Source organism: Cetorhinus maximus, chromosome 11 (assembly GCF_964194155.1).
Source record: "Cetorhinus maximus chromosome 11, sCetMax3.hap1.1, whole genome shotgun sequence".
Taxonomy (NCBI): Eukaryota; Metazoa; Chordata; class Chondrichthyes; order Lamniformes; family Cetorhinidae; genus Cetorhinus; species Cetorhinus maximus.
The window spans coordinates 11,905,517-11,927,951 of record NC_135889.1 but is presented as its reverse complement, the minus strand read 5'-3'; the positions used below and the strand labels follow the sequence as shown (position 1 = coordinate 11,927,951).

Sequence of the window (22,435 nt, the reverse complement as noted above, 5' to 3'; positions counted from 1 at the left end):
GCCTGACAGCATCTGTGGAGAGAAAGACAGAGTTAATGTTTCAAGTCCGTATGACTCTTCTTCAGAACTAAAGAAAAGTAAAAATGTGGTGAAATATATACTGTTTAAGGGGGCTGGGACAGGTGAAGCTGGATAGAAGGCCAGTGATAGGTGGAGGCAAAGGATAAATTGCACAAGATGTTATAAGCAAAAGGTCGAAGAGATGTTGATGGTGGTGACACTGGTTAAAGGAGGTGCTAATGGTGACATTAAGAGTAGAAAACAGAATGAACAAGTGACAGATGGCCCTAGGGGGGTGCGAGGGGATGGTGTGGGGAAAAAAATCAAAATGGGCTGAAAGGTGGGGATAAAACAACAAATAAAAATGGAAATAAATTTTTACAAATAATAATAAAAATAGGTAGGAAAAAATATCTATAAATGAAAATTTAAAAATATTTGGAAAAAGGGGATCAAAAAGGGGTGAGGATGGAGGAGAGAGTTCATGGTCTGAAGTTGTTGAACTCAATGTTAAGTCCGGAAGGCTGTAAAGTGCCTAATCGGAAGATGAGATGCTGTTCCTCCAGTTTGCGTTGAGCTTCACTGGGACATTGCAGCAGGCCAAGGACGGACATGTGGACATGAGCACAGGGTGGAGTGTTAAAGTGGCAAGCGACAGGAAGGTCTGGGTCATGCTTGCGGACAAGCCTTCCGGACTTAACATTGAGTTCAACAACTTTAGACCTTGAACTCTCTCCTCCATCCTCACCACTTTCTGATCCCCTTTTTTCAAATATTTAAAAATTTATATATATTTTTTTCCCACCTATTTTTATTATTATTTTTTAAAATTTATTTCCATTTTTATTCATTATTTTATCCTCACCTTATAGCCCATTTTGATTTTTATTCCCACGCCTTCCCCTCCCCCACTAGGGCCATCTGTCAGTTGCTCATTCTGCGTTCTACTCTTCGGGCAGGATTTTGCCCTTGATGGGCGGGTGGGCCCGACCGACTTGGCGGCGGGCGGGCAGCCGATCGCTGCCACCGAAGCGGGCCCCGCCGCCATTTTACATGGGCGGGCCAATAAGCGCTATGCGCTCCTTGTGCAGGCAGGGGGGGGGGGGGATTCCCCAACTGCGAGAGTGCGCTCTTTCATGCATGCGCAAGAAAGAGTGCACATCTCCCTGAGGCTAAGTGCAGCCTCAGGGAGATCGCTGAAAGGCTATGAAACGTTAAAAATAGAAAAATTAAAAAATCATTAACATGTCCCCCTCACGTAAAAATGTCACACGAGATGGGACATGTTAATGAAGTACACAAAACCTTTATTAAACGTTTTTAAATCCGAAAACAAACCTCATCCCGCCACTGGAAGAGGTTTGTTAAAAAAATCACTTATCTGCCTGCCCGCTGAGCCCGTCCACCGAGCCGAAGGTCGCACGGACTCCTCAAAATCCTCGCCGATTGGTGACTTAATGGCCTTAGCAAGGCCTTTAATTAATGGCGGGCGCGCGTCGCGTTGCATAGCGTGCCTGCCGACCTACATATCGCGATGCCGCGCGCTGATGTTGGGACGCTCTCGCGACATCAGTGCGCGACATTTTAAGCGCTGAAGTGCGGGCTCCACCACCCGCACGTCAGCCAGAATTCAGCCCTTAATGTCACCATTAACATCTCCTTTAGCCAGTATCACCACCATCAACACCTCTTCGACCTTTTGTTTATGACATCTTTAGCAATCTCTCCTTTGCCTCCACCTATCACTGGCCTTCAATCCAACTTCACTTGTCCCAACCCCCTTAAACAGTATATATTTCACCACATTTTTACTTCTCTTTAGTTCTGGAGAAGAGTCATACGGACTTGAAATGTTAACTCTGTCTTTCTCTCCACAGATGCTGACAGACCTGCTGAGTTTTTCCAGCACTTTTTGTTTTTGTTTCAGATTTCCAGCATCCACAGTATTTTTCCTTTAACCATCAGGGACCTTGACTTCACCTGTAACCAGTGATTTTTTAAAAAATTAAATTAAAATACACTTTTCCAATTCAGAAGGGAATCTAAACTGAAGCATCAGAGTTAAAATGGGCCTGATGAGCACAGAAAGGCTGGGAAGCAGGAGGGAAGAACAGGAAAGCATATAGGGTAGGGGCATGGAAACAGGATTTGGAGCCAGTAAGCGCTCGCACTGCCACAGGAGCAGTGGCCTGAATAGCCCCTTGTGCAGTAATTTCTTTGATCTAAAATTGGAGGTTAGGCAGGGCAAGGCCGAATGAATGTTATGTGCAAGCTGCTTTTGTTTTTCAGCTTGCTAAATCTGAAAGTTCGCTGCTCCCCGGCTAGCTGACATGGAATTTTCCAGTCTTGTATTGGGTGTAGCAAATAAATATTTATACTGTCTTATTATTCGTAGGCATGCAATTAAAGTGACTTGCACCCATGACCTTCTGACTCAGGCAAGAGTACTACCACTCATCTAAGACTGACCCTTTAAAGGAGAAGGGGATACGATGTCCTGCACTCCTGCATAAGCACGAGGGAGAGAATTTAGCCCCATGCATGCTTGAACCTTTTTATTTCAGTACTCTAATTTGATGCAGCAATAGGAGGAAAAGCTTGGGATAGGAGACGGTGCTGCTGGCCAAATGACCATGCTGCATGGAATGGTAGGATGCTTCTAGACATGTGGCGATTAAGTGTTGGGAGACTGATGAATGAAGGCTAACTGTTTTTCTAGCTGGGTAAGATGGTAGATCAGAAGGTGTATCATTTTAGGCTACTGCTTCCTCTTCTACCAGTTGTTTACAGACTGACACTGTCAGATCCTTTAGGGAAAGCTGCCTTCTAAACGTGAAGGGCAGAGACATTCCGGTTTGCAGTATTGAGTTTATTTGCATTTGGTGGGAGTTATGGCACTCAAAATATAACAGCCAGAAAGTTGAATCACAAGAAATTGTATTGGTATTGCGTGTTTTTTATTATTCATTCGTGGGATATGAGCATCACTGGCAATGCCTAAATTAATTACCCGTTCCCAAATTGCCCTTGAGCAGGTAGGAGTGAGCCGCTATCTTGAACCACTGATGTCCATGTGATATGGTGGACCCGTAGTGCTTTTAGGGAGGAAGTTCCAGGATTTTGACTCTCAGACAGTGCAGGACTAACGATATAGTTCCAACAGGATGGGTGTGTGGCTAGTGTAGCTGGTGATGTTCCTATGCATCTGCCGCCCTTATCCTTGTAGGTGGTACACACTGCTGCCATTATGCATCGGTGGTGGAGGGAGTGAATGTTGAAGGTGGTGGATGGGATGCTAATCAAGTGGGTTGCCTTGCCATGGATGGTGTCGAACTTTTTCAGTTTTTGTTGGAGCTGCACTTGTCCAGGCAAGTGGACAGCATTCCATCGCACTCCTGACTTGTGCATTAGTGATGGTGAACAGGCTTTGAAGAAGATGAGTTATTTGCTGCAGAATTACCAGCCTCTAACTGCTCTGGTAGCCACAGTATTTCTGTGCTGGTCCAGTTGTGTTTCTGGTCAATGGTGATGCCCAGGCTGTTTATGGTGGGGAGGTTCAGTGATGGTAAGGCTGTTATATGTCATGGGGAAGATGGTCAGATTCTCTTTTGTTGGAGATGCCAGGTCATTGGCTGGCACTTATGTGGCATGAATGTTGTCACTTAACAGCCCAAGCCTCAATGTTGCCCAGGCCTTGCTGCATGCAGACACAGACTGCTTCATTATCTGAGGAGTCACAAATGGTACTGAACATTCTGCAATCATCAGCAAATGCCCCCATTTCTGATCTTATGATGGACAACGGTGAAGCAGCCAAGGATGGTTGAGCCTAGGACACTACCCTGAGGGACTCCTGCACTGATGCCCTGGAGCTGTTATCATTGGCAACAACCACATCTCCCTTTGTGCCAGTTATGACTCTAACCAGTGGAGAGTTTTCACCCTGATTCCCATTGAATTCAATTCTGTTTGGGCTCGGTCAAATCCTGCCTTGATGTAAAGGCCAGTCACTCTAATCTTACCTCTGGGATTCAGCTCTTTTGTCCATGTTTGGACCAAAGCTGTGATGAAGTCTGGAGCCGAGTGACCCAACTGAACCTTGGGGCAGAATTTTATGTTCCCCCCCACCAGCTGGCTTGCAGGTGGAGGGGCATGTAAAATTCCTCAGATAGACTTTCCACTGGGTCCCCACCCACCCTGGCCCCTCTGCAGTTTTACGGTGGAATGAGTGAGGCCTATGCCGGCCCGTCAGCCCTTGCCCCAGTTGAGGCCCTTAAGTGGCCAACTAATGACCGCCTAAGGGCTGTTTCCTGCCCAGCCTCAATTTTCAGACTGGCGGGAGGGTTTCAGGGGCAGTGGGGGAAGCCCAGAAGGTGACCTTGCTCAGGCCTCCAGCGGGAATTGTGGGCAGAGGAGATGTCTACATCAATAGCCTCCTGTCAACTTTGGGTGCCCCTCCTACAAGTCGTGGCCGCTGCGTGTGCTGCCCCTCTGCCGCCCAGGAATCTTTTAGATAACAGGAAACAAGTTCACATTTTCCCACATTATACTCCATCTGCAAAATTTTTGCCCACTCACTTAATTTACTTGTATCCCTTTGTATGTCTTCTTTGCAACTTACTTTCCTGCCTATGTTTGTGTCTTCAGCAAATTTAGCAACCATCCATTCGGTCCCTTCATTTAACTCATCGATATAAATTGTAAATCACTGATCCATGTGGCACTCCCCTCATCACATCTTACCAACCTGAAGGTGACCCATTTATGCCTACCCTGTTTCCCGTTATCTAAACAGTCTTCTACCAATGTTAATATATTACCCCGTACACTGTGAGCTCTTATTTTGGGCAGCAACTTTTGATGTGGCACCTTGTCAAATGCCTTCCAAAAATCTAATTACAGCACATCCATAGGTTCCCCTTTATCCGTGTAGTTTGTTTGTTACTTCCTCAAAGAACTCCAATAAATTAGTCAAACATGATTTTCCCTTCACAACAATATGTTGACTTGGCTGGATTGCATTGAAATTTTTTTAAGTTACATGCTATATTCTCCTTAATATTAGATTCCAGCATTTTCCCTCTGACAGATGTTAAGCTAACTCGCCTGTAGTTTCCTGCTTTCTGTATCCCTCCTTTCTTGAGTAGAGGTGTCCTATTTGCTATTTTCTGATCTGATGGGACCTTTCCAGAATCTTGGGAATTTTGGAAAATTAAAACCAATGCACCTATTCAGCAGCCACTTCTTTTAAGACCCTAGGATGAAATCCATCAGGACCTGGGGACTTGTCAGTTTTTAGTTCTATTAATTTCCCCAGTACACATTCCCTGGTGATTGGAATTGTTTCAAGTTCCTCCTTCCCTTTCACCTCCTGATTCACACTTATTTCTGGAATGTTATCTGTATCCTCCACAGTGAAGACAGACACACACTGTCTGTTCAATTCATCCGCCATTTCCTTATTTTCCAATATTAATACCCCAGACTTGCTCTCTAGAGGACCAATGCTCACTTTACTTACTCTTTTTCTTTTTAAATACCTGTAGAAACTCCTACTATCTGTTTTTATGTTTCTAGCTAGCTTTCTCTCAAACTCTAATTTCTCCCTCCTTATTAATCTTTTAGTCATTCTTTGCTGATCCTTATATTCTGCCCAATCTTCTGATCTGTCACTCATCTTTGTGGAATTATGTTTTTTCTTTTAATTTGATACTACCGTTAGCTTCTTTCATTAACCATGGATTGTGTGTCCTTCACTTACATTCCAGTAAGAAAGAAAGACTCTATCTTTTGAGTATTCTGAACTATCTGCTTAAATGTCCGCCATGCATCTCTACTGAACTATCCCTTAGCCTAATTTCCCAGTTCACTTTAGCCAGCTCTGCATTCATGCCCTCATAATTACCTAATTTAAGTTTAAAACACTTAGTCTTAGATCCACTCTTCTCTCCCTCAAACTGAATGTGAAATTCAATCATATAATAATCACTGTTACCTAGGGGTGCCTTTACTATGAGGTCACTAATTAATCCTGTCTCATTGCACATTACCAGATCTAGTATAGCCTGCTGTTTGGCTGGTGCTGGAACATGCTGCTCTAAGAAACCATCCCAAAAACACTATGAACTCATCATCCACACTTCCTTTGCCAGTCTGGGTTGTCCAATTCCAGATGTAGATTAAAATCACTCATGATTATTGCCATGCCTTTCTCACAAGCTCCCATTATTTCTTCCTGTCTACCCCTCCTACAGTGTGGTTACTGTTGGGTGGGGGGGGCTATAAATCACTCCCACAGGTGACTTCTTACCTTTACTTTTTCTCACCTCTACCCAAACTAATTCTGCATCTTGATCTCCAGAATGAAGGTCATCTCTCTTTTTCTTGTACCAATGCCAAGTTTAATTAACAGAGCTATCCCTCTATCTTTTCCTCGCTTCCTGTCCTTCCTAAATGTTATGTACCCTTGAATATTCAGGTCCCAATCTTGGCCATTCTGCAGCCATGTCTCTGTAATGACTATCAGATAATACATATTTATTTCTATTTACACTGTCAATTCATCTATTTTGTTATGAAAGCTACATGCATTCAGATACAGAGCCTTTAGTTCTGCCTTTTTACTATTTTAATAACCTCTAGCCTTATCTGCTGGCGCACTTGTTCCTTCCTGCCATGTACTGATCATAATTTCCTTTATTGCTACTTGTCCTCCAGCCTTGTCTTCTTTGTTTAATTTATCACATCTTCTCAAGCTTGAGCCCTCACCCAGACTATTTAGTTTAAAGCCCTCCAGTATCCAATGCCCTCATCAGTTTCTTGACTCTAAGAATTATGGTTTCACGTGAGCCCAGAATCAATGTCCAAGGAAGGTTCTTTTAGGAGGCTTTGTCTGGCAGAATTCCTGGCCTTGGTCCTAGGAACTCGGTTGCAGGTTGAGCTGTTAAGATGCAGATGCCATGGCATACAAGGCTGCGGGCCTAGTGCTGGAAAATGGGATTGTTTGACTGCTGCAGACTCGATGGGCCAAAAGGTCTTTTTCTAGACCTCTACGACTCTATGTAACACCTTGAGTGAATTGAATTGGTTGAACAAAAATAAAAATACCTGGAAAAACTCAGCAGGTCTGACAGCATCTGCGAAGAGGAACACCGTTAACGTTTTGAGTCCGTATGACTCTTCAACAGAACTAAGGAAAAATAGAAGAGAAGTGAAATATTTCCTTAGTTCTGTTGAAGAGTCATACGGACTCGAAACGTTAACTGTGTTCCTCTCCACAGATGCTGTCAGACCTGCTGAGTTTTTCCAGGTATTTTTATTTTTGTTTTTGTTTTGGATTTCCAGCATCTGCAGTTTTTTGCTTTTATCTTATTGAATTGGTGGAAGACTGACGCCTGTGATGTTGGGGACCTCAGGAGAAGTCTAAGATGGATCATCCACTCAACACTTCTGGCTGAAGATGGTTACAAATGCCTCAGCCTTATCCTTTGCACTTACGTGCTCACGTGTTGTAGAGAACCCTTCTTGGTATTCTATCATTAAATAGAACTACACCATAAATGCTTGTTGAATGACTGGGAGACATAAATAAAAGATGAGGGTGTCTTCTTTGCAACAGCTGATTAGTATCACTTGGTAAATTAATATACTCTGACTCCCAATTAGGAAAAAGATCAATCAGTCTCACTTATCTAATGTTTGTAAAGATAATTCTCAAATTCTGGCCTCTTGTGCATCCCCAATTTTTATCACTACACCGAAGATGGCTGTGCTTTCAGCTGCCTGGACCCTAAGCTCTGGAATTTCTTCCAAAACCTCTCCAACTCCTTCTTTCTCTACCCCCACCCCCGCCCCCCCCCACACACACACACAGTCCCCACATCCTCTCTTTCTCTTCCTCACTGCCTTTCTCTTCATCCCCCCACCCACTCTCTTTTTCTCTCTCTCTCTCTTTTTTGGCTTTTCCATGTTGCACAAGTCAACACAATGCTGATTGATCACCCTTCATACAAACCATCATTTTTTGGATTTGGTGGGTGGTTTCACTTCACCAACTCTGTCTCCCTCCTTTAAGTCACTCCTTAAAACACATCTTTATGAGCAAGCTTTTGGTAATCTGTCTTAATGTCTCCTTTTACTATGTTAAGGGTGCTATATAGATGCAAGTTGGTGTTGTAGAGTGATGTGAAAACCTGAGCTTTACTGTCCTTGCAGTTACAGTGCTGGGGCAGCTCTGGGGAAGTTGTCTGCCTTTGTTGTTCTGTTGAGTTGAGAAGATGTGATTGATACTTCAGAACACTTAAAATCAAGTTTAGTATTGTGCTGTTATCGTCACGAATGATCCATTCCTCATCACTATAGGAGACGGCAAAAACTTTGACAAAGAGTCATCTCGGGCTATAGTTGTGGGCTTTCAATAAGCCAAGTTATAAACAGAGTTGCTGTCTTTGTCACTGGGCCTAATCAGCTTACAATTTTGGGAAAAAGTCTTATTTCCCTAATATATATGTAATACAGTGCTACTTGTGTGAAAGTCTTAATTCACCCTCAGTTGCTCCTATCAATAGCATTTCATCCTGGTGTTGTGTAGCTGTCATGTTTCTTTCAAAACACAACCCAAATTCAGAAAGCAAAATTACGATCACTTAGAGAAGTGGTATTGAGCAAATTGTTGGAGCTTTGGGCTGACAAACCCCCGGACCCTGATGGACTTCATCCTAGAGCCTTAAAGGAAGTGGCTAGTGAGATAGTTGATGCATTGGTTTTAATTTTCTAAAATTCCCTAGATTCAGGGAAGGTTCCATTAGATTGGAAAATAACAAATGTTTAACTTCTTTATTCAAAAAGGGAGGGAGATAGAAAACAGGAAACTACAGGCCAGTTAGCTTAACATTTGTCATAGGAAAAATGCTTGAAGCTACTATTAAAGATGTCATAGCAGGGCACTTTGAAAAAAATCAAGGCAATCAGGCAGAGTCAACATGGTATTGTAAAAGGGAAAACATGTTTAATCAATTTATTGGAGATCTTTGAAGGAGTAACGTGCTGTGGTAAAGGAGAACCGGTGGATTTACTGTACTTAGATTTCCAGAAGGCATTTGGTAATGTACCACATCAAAGGTTATTGTGGAAAATAAAAGCTCATGGCGTAGGGGGTAACATTGGCATGGATGGAAGATTAGCTAGCTAACAGAAAACAGAGAGTAGGCATAAATGGCTCATTTTCTGGTAGGCAAGATGTAATGAGTGGTGTGCCACAGGAATTAGTACCAGAGCTTCAGCTTTTTACAGTTTATATAAATGACTTGGATGAAGGGACCAAAGGTATGGTTGCTAAATTTGCTGATGATGCAAAGATAGGTAGGAAAGTAAGTTGTGAAGCGGACATAAGGAGGCTACAAAGGGATATAGATAGGTTAAGTGAGTGGGTAAAGATCTGGCAAATGGATTATAATGTGGGAAAATGTGAAATTTTGGCAGGAGGATTAAAAAAGAAACATACTATCTAAATGGTGAGACATTGTAGAGCTCTGAGATGCGGAGGGACCTGGGTGTCTGAGTGCATGAATCGCAAAAGGTTAGTATGCAGGTACAGCAAGTAATTAGGAAAGCTAATAGAATGTTATTGTCTATTGTGAGGGGAGTTGATTACAAAAGTAGAGATTTATGCTTTAGTTAAACAGGGCATTGGTGAGACCACATCTGGAGTAACGTGTACAGCATTGGTCTCCTTATTTATGGAAGGATGTAAATGCATTGTAAGCAGTTCAGAAAAGGTTTACTAGATTAACACCTGGAATAGGAAGGTTGCCTTTTGAGGAAAGGTTGGACAGGCTAGGCTTGCATATGCTGGAATTTAGAAGAGCAAGAGGTGACTTGATTGAAACATATAAGATCCTGAGGGGCCTTGACAGGGTAGATTCGGAAAGGATGTTTCCTCTTGTGGGAAAATCTAGAACTAGGGATCACTGTTTAAAAATGAGGTAGTCCATTTAAGGCAGAGATGAGAATTTTTTTCTGTCAGACGGTAGTGAGTCTTTGGAGCTCTCTTCCTCAAAAGGCAGCGGAAGCAGAGTATTTCAATATTTTTAAGGCAGAAGTAGATAGATTTTTGATAAACAAGGGGGTAAAAGGTTATTGGGGGTAGTAGGAATGTGGAGTTGAGGTTACAATCAGATCAGCCATAATCTTATTGAAGGATTGGATTGAATGGTGGAGCGGGCTCAAGGGGCCAAGTGGCCTACGCCTGCTCTGAATTTGTGTGTATGGTTGTTTGTATGTGCTGTACCTTATGTGTGATGGAGTTTAGGTTGTGTTTGTCGCTGACTAGAATATTTAAATTTTGAAATTGGATGTGATTATTTAATTGACTTTTAATTAGCAGGTTGTTTTTTCATCTAAAGGGTTAGTTTGGTCCATTGTAAAAATCTGTATTTTGCCCCTCCCTAACTCCATAATCTCCTTCAGCGACACAGCGCTCCAAGATGTCTGCGCTCCTCTAATTTTGGCCACTTAAGCCTCCCCAATTTTAATCATTCTTCCATTGGTGATTGTGCCTTCAGTTGCTACAGCTCTAAACACTGGAATTCCCTGTACACCTCTCCACATCTCTACCTCACTTTCCTCTTTTAAGACAATCCTCAAAACACACCTCATTGACCCAATACTTCCTTATGTGACATGGTGTCCTATTTTGCTTTATAATGCTCCTGTGACCTGCCTTGGGACATTTAATTATGTTAAGTTGTTGTATGTGTTTGTACATAGTCGTTTCAATGGCAGTACAGGTTTAATGGGCTGAATGGCCTACTCCCATTCCTAAGTGTGTTTTGTATCTCGGCAGGGCAGACAGAGTCATATGTTTCCCATTTTGTATGTGATTCAGTGGTCACTAGGTGGAGGGGCTCTTCTGCATATATCTATTGTTTTTAATTGCACCTAAGCATTAAAAATCTATCGGAGCAGTCTGAATCAGCAAGTTGCAGTAGATTCTTGATTTTGACCAAGAGAACATCAGAGAACCTTTCAAAGTGTTAGTGTTGTCTGAATTAAAGGCAGGATTTGGAAAAGAGACCAGGAGTCCTTCCAAAACATGTTGTCTAAAATACTTGAGTTCTTGCAATGAAACTCTGCTAGCGGCTAAAATAGTTACAGGAAAAGGAAGAGGAAGATGCTGAATTTATCTTGCAGTAACAGCTTTGTTTTCAGGTTGACAACACTTGTACCAAATCAGAAGCTCATACGAAAAACAGTTATGCATATTGTTTTGTGTTTAATATTTGCCATTTGTTGTGCTTGTATAGCAGTTTGTGAGTAAAGTATTATCGTGATGTTAAAACGTCTAAGATAATTCTGAAATATAGCATGACGCTGCAGTGCACCCTGATTACTGCAAGTGAGATGATGTTTAGTTCTCTGGATAGACAGAATACAGGAAAAGAAATAATTTCTGAATCTGAAAAACGGCCTGCTTTTAGCAAGTGCGGCTTAAATATTGGGAGAGAAGATGGCACCGAAAAGCCTCGTACTTGTAACATTTTATGAACCTGATTTTGAGGTAAAATGACCTATTAAATCAATGGTTGGGTGAGTCAAATTTATTTTTTGCTGTTCAAGTCCGATTTATTTAAAGTTTGTGCTAACTGGGGGGATCTCAATCCAGCATTTTTTTCTCACTGTGAACCAGTAGCATTTCTTGCCCATCAGACTTGTTGCTTTGCAGCTTGAGCTCTGCTATTCACTATGGGTGAATGATTTGTCACTTTGTTGTTCTACAACCCTCATAGGCCTCTGCGCTCCTCCAATTCTGCCCTCTTGTGCATCCACGATTTCTATCGCTCAGTCATTGTCAGCCTTACCCTACGTGCCAAGCTCAAGAGTTCCCTTTCTAAACCTCTCTGCCTCTCAACTGCGCTCTCCTCCTGTAACATGCTCCTCAACACCTATCCCATTGACCAAGTTGTCCTGATAATTGAGTGCAACTCCTGCTGGGACATGTGGGCAAAGGCAGGCTCGGGCACGGCTGTAATATTCTCTATCATCAAGTAGCCAGGTGGCACTAATTATCAAAATTCATACATGAAGGGAGGTCACTTGGATTTGGGTACTGTAACAATAACAACTTGTATTTATAAAAAAAATAAAAAATGTAAGACACATTTCTATAGCATCTTTCACGACCACCAGAAGTATTGAAGTGCTTTACAGCTAATGAGGTACTTTTGAATTGTGGTTACTGTTACATTTGAGAAAGCATGGCAGCCAATTTGAGCACTGTAAGATCCCACAAATGACACTGCCAATGACCGGATAATTTTTTTTGTGATGTTGGTTGAGAGATCGTTATTGACCAGCACACTGGAAATAGTTTCTCTGCTGCTCTTTGAAGTTAATGCCATGGGATATTTAACGTCCATTTGAGAGGGCAGATGGGGCCCCAGTTTAACATCTTGCCCAAAACATAGCATGTTCAACAGTGAAGCAGCCGTACTGCATTGGATTAGCCTTGATTTGTTTTTGTGCTGAGGTCCTGGAGTGGGGCTTGAATCCACATCTTTCTGACTCAGAGGCAGAAGTGCTACCAACTGAGCCATGACCAACACATGCACCTTTAATGTCCCAAGGACCTTTTTTGCCCTGCCAGTGCTGAGGTGAGTGCGATGTGAGCTGACAGGGGAATTGGCACTTTTGACACTTCCACAGGAAGCAGGCACGAGGCCACGCTCCCAGGGATGGAGCGCTCATGTCTGTTAATGTAACCAACGGAAGGGAGCAGGCCAGGGCCGCCGCTGGCTGGAAAGTGGAAATCGAGACAGCTGTTTGTCAGCTCCCTGTGTCTAGTGTCCAGGGCTTTGGACTTTGCCCCCACCCCCGGATGGGGTCACCTGCTTGTGCCACACCTTGGGATTCTGTGACGTCGCTTCTGTCAATATCTCCTAAAATATGCTCAGCCAGAGTTGGTAACCCTACCAATGGCAGAACAGTTAAAATCAGGACTTCTAATGAGGCCAGAATTAGATAAGCGCAGATATGTTGGAGTATCGTAGGGCTGGAGGAGATTAAGAAATTAGGAGGGGTTTGAAAACGGGGATGAGAATTTTAAAATCTAGGCAGTGCTTAACCAGAGGCCAGTAAATGTCAGTCAGTGCAGTGATGATTGGTAAATGGGACCTGGTGTGTGTAAAGATTTGGGACAGCAGAGTCTTCGAGGACCTCAAGTTTATGGAGAGTAGAATGTGGGAGCCCAGCTAAGAGTGTTAAGTCTAGAGGTAACAAAAGCAGAGATGAGGGCTTCAGCAACATGTGAACTAAGGCAGGGGCAGAGTCAAGGCGATGTTCTGAAGGTTGAAATAGGTGGTCTTGGTAGTGGAGTGCATATATGGTCAGAAGTTCACCTCAGGGTCAAATATGACGCCAAGTTTGCAAACAGTCTGGGTCAGGTTCAGATTATTACCAAGGAGCAAGATAAAGTCAGTAGCTGAGAAACAGGGTTTGTAGCAGGGACTGAAAACAATGACCTTGGTTTTCCCAATTTTTAATTGGAGGAAATTTCTGGAGCAAGCTGTCTGACAATTTACCGACACTGGGGAGGAAGGATTGACAGCAAAGGAAGTATGGGGAAAATTGGATAGAAATTTTCCATTTACGTAGAATTGTATATAATGTGCAGCACACAAGCAGGCTATTCAGCCCATCAGGTCTGTGCTGCTGTTTTTGCTCCACATTAGTCTCTCACCACTACTTCATCTAATCCTTTCATTCTTCTCCCCATTGTGTGCTTATCTAGCTGCCACTTAAAATGCATTTATACTATTCGCCTCAATTGCTCCATGCGGTAGCAAGTTCCATATTCTCAGCACTTTCTGGGTAAAAAAGGTTCCTCCTGAATTCTATATTAGATTTGTTGCACTATCTTATTTTAATGGCTCCTAGTTTTGGTCTTCCCCACAAGTAGAAGCATCTTCTCTAAACCTATCATTTTGCAAAACCTGTTTGGTTTCAGTTGTTGCAGCCTCGGATGCAGTTTTTATATTTTTTTTCTGTGCCTCTCCTTTCCTAGATATGAACTTTGAATCCAACCCATCCGACCACCCAAGAGCCAGCACCATCTTCCTGAGCAAGTCACAGCCAGATGGTGAGTAGATATCAGCCAGATTAATATCCTGACATCTGTGTGTTATTATCGTCCATTACCTACCAGAGTAATGTTCTGCCTGTTTAAAAATGCAGGACACTTCATGCTCACCATTACAATAGCTGCTGTAAACTTCACTCTGGAGCAATGACCCTATTTCCACAAAAAAATCTCATGCAGTGTCACAACATTGCTTTGATTCTATATTTTTCTAACTACAGAAACCACACTATCCATAATATTCATTCACTAAATTTTAAGCTACCCAGCAACAAAAAACGCTGCCTTTTTAGATTGCTATGTTCCATTAAGGTTTCTAACATTCATCAATGAATATGTTGCCTTCAGCTCAGTAGTGGAAAGTTGCATCTCTTTTCCATCATCCTTTCCCATGCAACGTTTTTCTTTTAAGTATTGCACTTCCCAAAATTACTTGGCAAAGGTGGCAGAAGGGGTTATCCTCTTTGTTCCCTGTTAATTGCTGAGATATAATGAGAAGGTTGTTTTTGCTTATCTACCTTTAGAGCTGTCTGTCATCCATAAGGATATGACCAGGACCGCAGGTTCCAATATATCAGCAACCTGGGGGTCATGGTGACCAACAACTCTGAAGGTAAAGAAATTCTTAACATTGATATTTCAGTAACTCGATCAAATTCAGGGATTCTTAAACCCCTTTAGCTTCTTTGAAGCAGGTGACTCTAAGGCAGAGGTCCCCAAACTTACTGCATACCACCTTCCAGATCTACTGGCTGCCCACATACCCCTACCAGCGAATATGTTTACTGTTTTAATCTCTTTCCTGCCTAAGCGTTGTTTAAAATGTGCAAATTCAAAGCCTGTATACAACTTAAACAATACCTTTAATAGTACTACTCACCATTACTATGATGCATGAGGCTGTTTATTCGAGCACAGGCACATAATGTTTACAGTGATGGGTAGTAATAGTTTGAGTCTTAAACTGCTCAGTGAAATAAACACTGAAGTATGTTGGCAATTTTTTTTGCACTCCACATTTGGTGGACAATACTTTTGTTATCCCTCCCTGACCCACCTCCAGCCTTTTTACTCCCCTTTAACTTCTTACAGTCGCAGTTTTTCAAATTGTTGCCAATGGTCTGATTCGGGGAATACTCTCTTACTGTCTGCTATCTCTGTACGCATGCTGTAAGGACAGCTAAAGATGAAAGTGGCAGCATTAAACTCCACTCCCTTAGAACCATAGACTCTTATGGCACAGAAGGAGGCCATCCCAAGTCCAATTCACTTATATAAAAGCAAAATACTGCGGATGCTGGAAATCTGAAACAAAAACAGAAAATGCTGGAAAAACTCAGCAGGTCTAACAGCATCTGCGGAGAGGAAAAAAAAACAGAGTTAAGGTTTGGAGTCCGTATGGCGCTTCAGAGCTTCATCGACTACAGCTTCTCACACCCTGCTTCCTGTAAGGACTCCATTCCATTCTCTCAGTTCCTTCACCTCTGTCGCATCTATTCCAATGATGCCACTTCCCAAAACGGTGCTTCTGACATGTCTTTCTTCCTTCCTTAACCAAGGTTTCCCACCCACTGTTGTCGATAGGGCCCTCAACCGTGTTCGACCCATCTCTCGCGCCTCTGCCCTCACACCTTCCTCTCCCTCCCAGAACCTTGTCCTCACTTTTCACCCCACCAGCCTCTGCATTCAAAGGATCATCCTCTCCCATTTCCGCCAACTCCAGCACGATGCCACCACCAATCACATCTTCCCATCACCCCTCCCATGCTGGCATTCCGTAGGGACCATTCCCTTCAGAACACTCTGGTCCACTCCTCCATCACCCCCAACACCTCATTCCCCCTCCAAAGGCACCTTCCCATGCCATCGCAGAAGGTGCAACACCTGCCCCTTTACCTCCTCCCTCCTCACCGTCCAAGGGCTCAAACACTCCTTTCAGGTGAAACATTGCTTCACTTGCACCTCCTTCAATTTGGTCTGCTGCATTCGCTGCTCCCAATGGGGTCTCCTCTACAATGGAGAGACCAGACACAGACTGGGTGACCACTTTGCGTAGCATCTTCAGCCTGTCTGCAAGCATGACCCAGACCTTCCTGTCGCTTGCCATTTCAACACCCCATCCTGCTCTCATGTCCACTCTTGGCCTACTGCAATGTTCCAGTGAAGCCCAATGCAAACTGGAGGAGCAGCACCTCATCTTCCAGTTAGGCACTTAATAGCCTTCCGGACTTAATGTTGAGTTCAACAACATCAGACCATGAACTCTCTCCTTCATCCTCACCTTTTTTTATCCCCTTTTTAAAAATATTCATTTTAATTTTTTAATTTTTAATTTTCATCCACTTGTTTTTATTTTTATTTCATTTTTATTCATTGTTTTATCTCCACCTTTTATCCTATTTTCAATCTTTTTTCCCACCACCATCCCTTCCACCCACCCCAACTCCACAAGGGTCATCTGTCACTTGTTCATGTTGTACTTTCCACAGTGCTTACCCTTGTCCTGCTATTATCACATTCTGCTTTCTGACCTTAATGCCACCATCAGCACCTCCTTTAGCCAGTACTACTACCATTAACACCCCTTTGTCCTTTTGTCCATGACATCTCTGGCTATCTCTCCTTTTCCCCCACCTATCACTGGCCTTCTATCCAGCTTCATCTACTCCATCCCCCCTTAAATAGTATAAATTTCATCACTTTTTCACTTCTCTTTAGCTCTGAAAAAGAGTCATGTGGACTCAGAACGTTAACTCTTTTTTTCTCTCCACAGATGCTGCTCGATCTGGTGAGTTTTTCTAGCATTTTCTGTTTTTGTTTCCAATTCATTTATATTTAAAGAAAGAAAAGCAATGATCCTAGCACCGAGCCCTGGGAGAATCCCTCAGCATCCTTCTCTAAGAACTGTTTAGTTCCCTCCCCAGCAACTCACTGAGACTGAAACAAGCTGTGTGAATCTTTAGCATTCTGTTTGATACTGAGCTAAATTTTAAACCCCCATGTCCCATCACCAACATAGCCTATTTCCATGTGTGCAACATTGCTGTCCCCCTGTCACTGAAAACCTTATCTTATCCATTCTTTGTCACCTCTAGACTTAATTATTCTAATGCTCTCCTGTCCTCCACAAACTCCCCTTTGTCCAAAATTACAAAATCCTTTTCTACACTAAGTACAATTCACCCATCAGTGATCTACACTGGCCACTGCCCCACAACATATTAAATTTGAACTATTCGTTCTTAACAAATTTCTCATTGCCTTGCTGCACCCTATCTCTACAACATCCTTAGAGTCTTATATCACCTTCCATGGCATCTTTCAGTCCTCTGATTCTGATATTTTTTCTCTAACTCACCGTGTTAGATCCTTTGGTGACATTAGTTTCACACCTCCCCCCACTAACCATTTCTGCATGACCACCAATCTCTGTTCATTCAAAAATCCTCTCAAAAATCACTTTTTTTTTTTTGCTAGGTTTTGGTCATCCCTTACTAATCTCTTCCTCCATGGCTTTCACAGGCCTTTCCTTGGTGGTTTCCATTTGTGAGGTCCCTTGGGATGTTTTTTTTAGGTTAAAAATGACATAAATGTAAGCTTTTGTTTGAATCAGTCATGCAGCTTATTGTGTTGTATCTGAGTACAAATCAATTGATTTTTATTTTCATCATAGCTGTCTTGGTGTTGGTACTACGATGCAGATATTTATATAAAATGTAAATGATGTGCTTCATTAATGGGGTTTTATTTAAATGATGTGCAGACTTTCTGATGCTGTGATAGTGAGAGTTAGACTTTTCTTTAAAAGAAGTATGAAAACTCTGAATTTGTGAGGTCTAATACTGTAAGGAAACCACAGGATAGTTTGTCCTGCTTCTCCAGACAAAATGTCAGGTAAGTGTAGGTGATGTTCTCCCAGGCAGTGCATTGCTAGCACCAGATAGGTTGGAAGAGGTAGAGTTTTCTGTGGAGACCTCTGACCCACTCTTGGAAGCTCTTAAGAGCAAGCTAAGTGGTCGCTGATGACCAAATGGCACAGAGACCTGTTCTCCCATGACAAACCAGCCACCCATCCCTGGGCCATGCAACATGCCTTTGCATTTGGAAAATATACAACAGATAAAGCAAGCATACACTGGGAAGCAGCCTATCTTTTTCTCTTTTTACAAACATACGCACACCCACACACACAAAAAATAATGCATTCTAAAAATAACTGACGGAAAAAATAATTATATGTTTGCATTAGGCCTTACATCTGCCATTATTAGAAAATTTCTCATCCATATCCTGCAGAGATGTCTCACGTAACCCCAGGGGTGTACGTACCATACTTTGGAACCACTGGTTTAAGGGACAATTTGCTGGTGAATTGTGTTTTAAGATTCCCTCCATGTTAGATTGTATTTTTGACCAGGCAATTTATGTGTTTAAAAATCAGGATTGTTCCAGGTTTAGCTCTCAGTCTTTGCTGAGTTGGCTGATTACAGAAAGAAAGACTTGCATTTACATTGCCTTTCATGACCTCAGGATGTCCCAATGTGTTTCACAAACATTTAAGTACTTTTGAAGTGTGGGCATTTTTGTAATTCAGGAAATATAGCAGCCTATTTGCGAACAAGATCCCACAAACAGCATTCTGATGCTAACCAGATAATCTGTTAGTGGTGTTTGTTAAGGGCTAAACATTGGCCTGGACATTGTGGGGAGCTCCCCTGCTCCTCTTCAGAATGGGTGTTGAGGAATCTTAATGCCCACCTAAGAGAGCAGAAGGGACCTCAGTTTAATACGCATCTGATAGTTAGCGCCCCCTACAGTGCAGCGATCCCTTCACCACTGCATTCAGGACAACGCAAATGAAACCTTTCTAATGAGGATTACTGTACGGTGCATCAAGAAGTTGAGTTTTGGTATTTGATCTCGGTGGTTGTACAGCTCTCCAGCAGCGCCGCTAGTAGTTCGGATAGAAAATTTCAACTTTAAGTTGGAGTGCCTTTTGCCAAAGCTGGTAACAATCTAAAAATGAAATGGCTAAAGGCACTAGATTTTCTTTGAGGCTTTTACCCTTCCAAAAGTAACAATGGAGTTCGTACTATTGATGTCAGTTTCTGTAAGGCACACTTGGACGGTAAATCATTCCAGTGAGCCATGGCAGTGGTGATGTGTACCATTCGTCCAACAAAATTTTGCAAGCCCTTATTTTCTGCTGCATTGATCAGTGGAGTTGTATGTTCAGCTATAGGTGTTGGCACTCATTCCACTAGTCGTCTGCCTAAATGCTCAAAGATGATACTTTCATTTAACCTGCGAAAGGTCATGCTGAGCTTCTCTTGCTTTATTTCGCTAATCACCTGCCTCTGTATGGTGCCAGTGTGTGCAAGAATGATCAAGAGAGCACTAGCTTTCTTCTATATCCTCATGTCCCACTCCGCCCACCCACCCCTGATGCATGAGTAACACATGCACAGTATAGTTTTCAAGACTTCATATGAAAGCAATGCACTTGGGCATTTTATATGATTCAGCCGACTAATAGCACTGAACGTTATAAGTCTAAGGGTGCCTTTGCTAATTTACGATCCATAATAGAAAGCTGGCTCACCCTATGTGGCCTTACAGTAAGCATCTGTTTGGCTGAATTGTGCAATACAGCAAAAAGAAATAGGAACTGGAGTAGGCCATTTGGCCCCTGGAGCCTACTCTGCCATTCAATAAGATCATGACTGATCTTCTACCTCAACTACACTTTCCCACACGATCTCCTTTTACCTTGATATCCAAAAATCTGTCCATTGCTCCAGCTAGAAGAGAACTGTCTGCCCTAGTTCAGAACATTATGGGCTCAAGTGCTACTTCAAGATTTAAGCACATAACTCAGGTGGACATTGCAGTACTGAAAGTATGCTGCACTTTCAGTGGTGCGGTTTTTTTAGATGAGATGTCAAACCAAACCCCCATCTGCACTCTTGGGTGAATGTAAAAGGTCTCATGACACTATTTGAAGAAAAGCAGAGGAGTTCTCCCAGTGTCGTGGCCCATACTTATTCCTCAATTAAAACCACTGAACACAATTAACTGTTCATTTATTGAGGGGTATATGACCTTCAGGAAGAATAGGAAGCTAGGTAAAGGTGGAGGGGTAGCACTGTTGATCAAGGATGGCATTGGTGCAATAGTTAGAGATGACCTTGGCTCAGAAGATCAGGATGTAGAATTGGTTTGGGTGGAGATGAGGAATAATAGGGGAAAGAAGTCACTAGTGGGAGTGGTCTACAGGCCCCCTAACAGTAACCACAATTTCGGACAAAATATACAAGAAGAAATATTGGGTGTTTGTGATAAAGGGACAGCAATAATCATGGTGACTTTAATCTACATATAAACTGGAAAAATCAGATTGGCAGTAGTAGCCTGGATGAGGAGTTCATAGAATCCTTTTGAGAGAGTTTCTTAGAGTAGCATGTTCTGGAACCAATCAGAGAGCAGGTTATATTAGATTTGGTATTGTGTTATATGACAGGATTAATTAATGACCTCAGGGTAAAGACACCCCTAGATAGCAGCGAACACAATGTGATTGAATTTTATATCCAGTTTGAAAGGGAGAAGAGTGTATCTAAGACTAGTATTTTAAACTTAAGTAAGGGCAACTATGTGGGCATAAAAGCTGAGCTAGCTGAAGTTAACTGGAATACCAGGCAAGGGGATAGATCAATAGAAAAGCAGTGGCAGACATTTAAGGGGATTTTTCAGAATATTCAGAATAAGTGTATTCCTACTCTAAAGAAAAATTCGAAGGGGAGGACCCACCATCCATGATTAGCTAAAGAAGTTTGGGAAAGCATCAAACTTATGGAAAAAGCGTATAACTGCGCAAAGAAGGGTGGAAGGTCAGATGATTGCTCAGAATATAAAGAATGGCAGAGAATGTCTAAAAAGTTAATCAGGAGAAAGAAACTGGAGTATGAGAGGAAGCTAGCTAGAAATATAAAACCGGATAGCAAGAGTTTCTACACGTGTTTAAACAGGAAAAGAGTAGGTAAAGTGAGTGTTGGTCCTCCACTGTGTGATAATGGGAAGTTAATAGTAGGTAATAAGAAATGGCAGATGAAATGAACAAATATTTTGCTTCTGTCTTCACTACAGAGGATATAAAAAACATTCCAGTAATAGCTATAAATCAGGAGGCGGAGGGGAGAGAGGAACTTGGTGAAATTACAATCACTAGGGAAACAACACTGAGCAAACTGATGAAGCTGAGAGCTGACAAGTCTCTGACTTCATCCTAGAGTCTTGAAAGAGGTGGCTAATGAGGTAGTTGATGCATTGGTGTTAATTTTCCAAAATTCCCTAGAATCTGGAAAGGTTCCATCAGACTGGAAAGTAGCAAATATAACCCCTCTATTCAAGAAGGGGGGAAGCAGAAAACAGGAAATATAGGCCAATTAGCTTGAGGTCTGTTGTGGGGAAGGTGTTAGAGTCGATGATTAAAGAAGTTATAGCTGGGCACTTAGAAAAACACAAGGCAATCGAGAAGAGTCAGCATGATTTTGTGAAAGGGAAATCATGTTTAACCAATTTATTAGAGTTCTTTAAAGGAGTAACATGTGCTGTGCATAAAGGGGAGCCTGTAGACGTACTGTACTTGGATTTCCAGAAAGCATTTGAGAAGGTGCCACATCAAAGGTTATTGCGGAAAAGAAAAGCTCATGGTGTAGAGGGGTAAATGTTAACCTGGATAGAGGATTGGCTGGCTGGCAGAAAACAGAGTTTGCATAAATGGGTCTTTTTTTGATTGGCAGGATGTGACGATTGGAGTCAAGTAGGGGTCTGTGCTGAGGTCTCAACACAGACATAAGGAGTTTGCAGGCGGATATAGATAAGTTGAATGAGTGGGCAAAGATCTGGAAGATGGAGTATAATGTGGGAAAGTGTGAAGTTGTTTACTTTGGCAGGAAGAATAATAAAACATATTATTTAAACTGAGAACGACTGCAGAATTCAGAGGTGCAGAGGGATCTAGGTGTTCTCATGCATGAGTCTCAAAGTTAATATGCAGGCACAGCATGTAATCAAGAAGGCTATTTGAAAGCTATCCTTTATTAGGAAAGGAATTGAACATAAAAGTAAGAATGTGATACTTCAGTTATACAGGGCATTGGTGAGAAACAGCATCTCAAACAGTGTGTGCAGTTTAGGTCTCCTTATTTAAGGAAGGATGCAAATGTAATGGAGGCGGTTCAGAGGAGGTTTACTAGATTGATACCTGGAATGAGTGGGTTGACTTATTAGGATAGGTTG

At 42.3% G+C, this 22,435-nt stretch overlaps 1 protein-coding gene across 1 annotated transcript in view; it reads left to right on the top strand.

The window, feature by feature from the left end:
• Positions 1 to 22,435, top strand: part of ccnyl1 (cyclin Y-like 1) — a 71,928-nt gene that overhangs the window by 15,661 nt on the left and 33,832 nt on the right. The window contains exon 2 of the mRNA XM_078551545.1: positions 14,060 to 14,134. Coding sequence (XP_078407671.1) covers positions 14,060 to 14,134 — 75 coding nt within the window. The remainder of the gene's footprint in view (positions 1 to 14,059; positions 14,135 to 22,435) is intronic.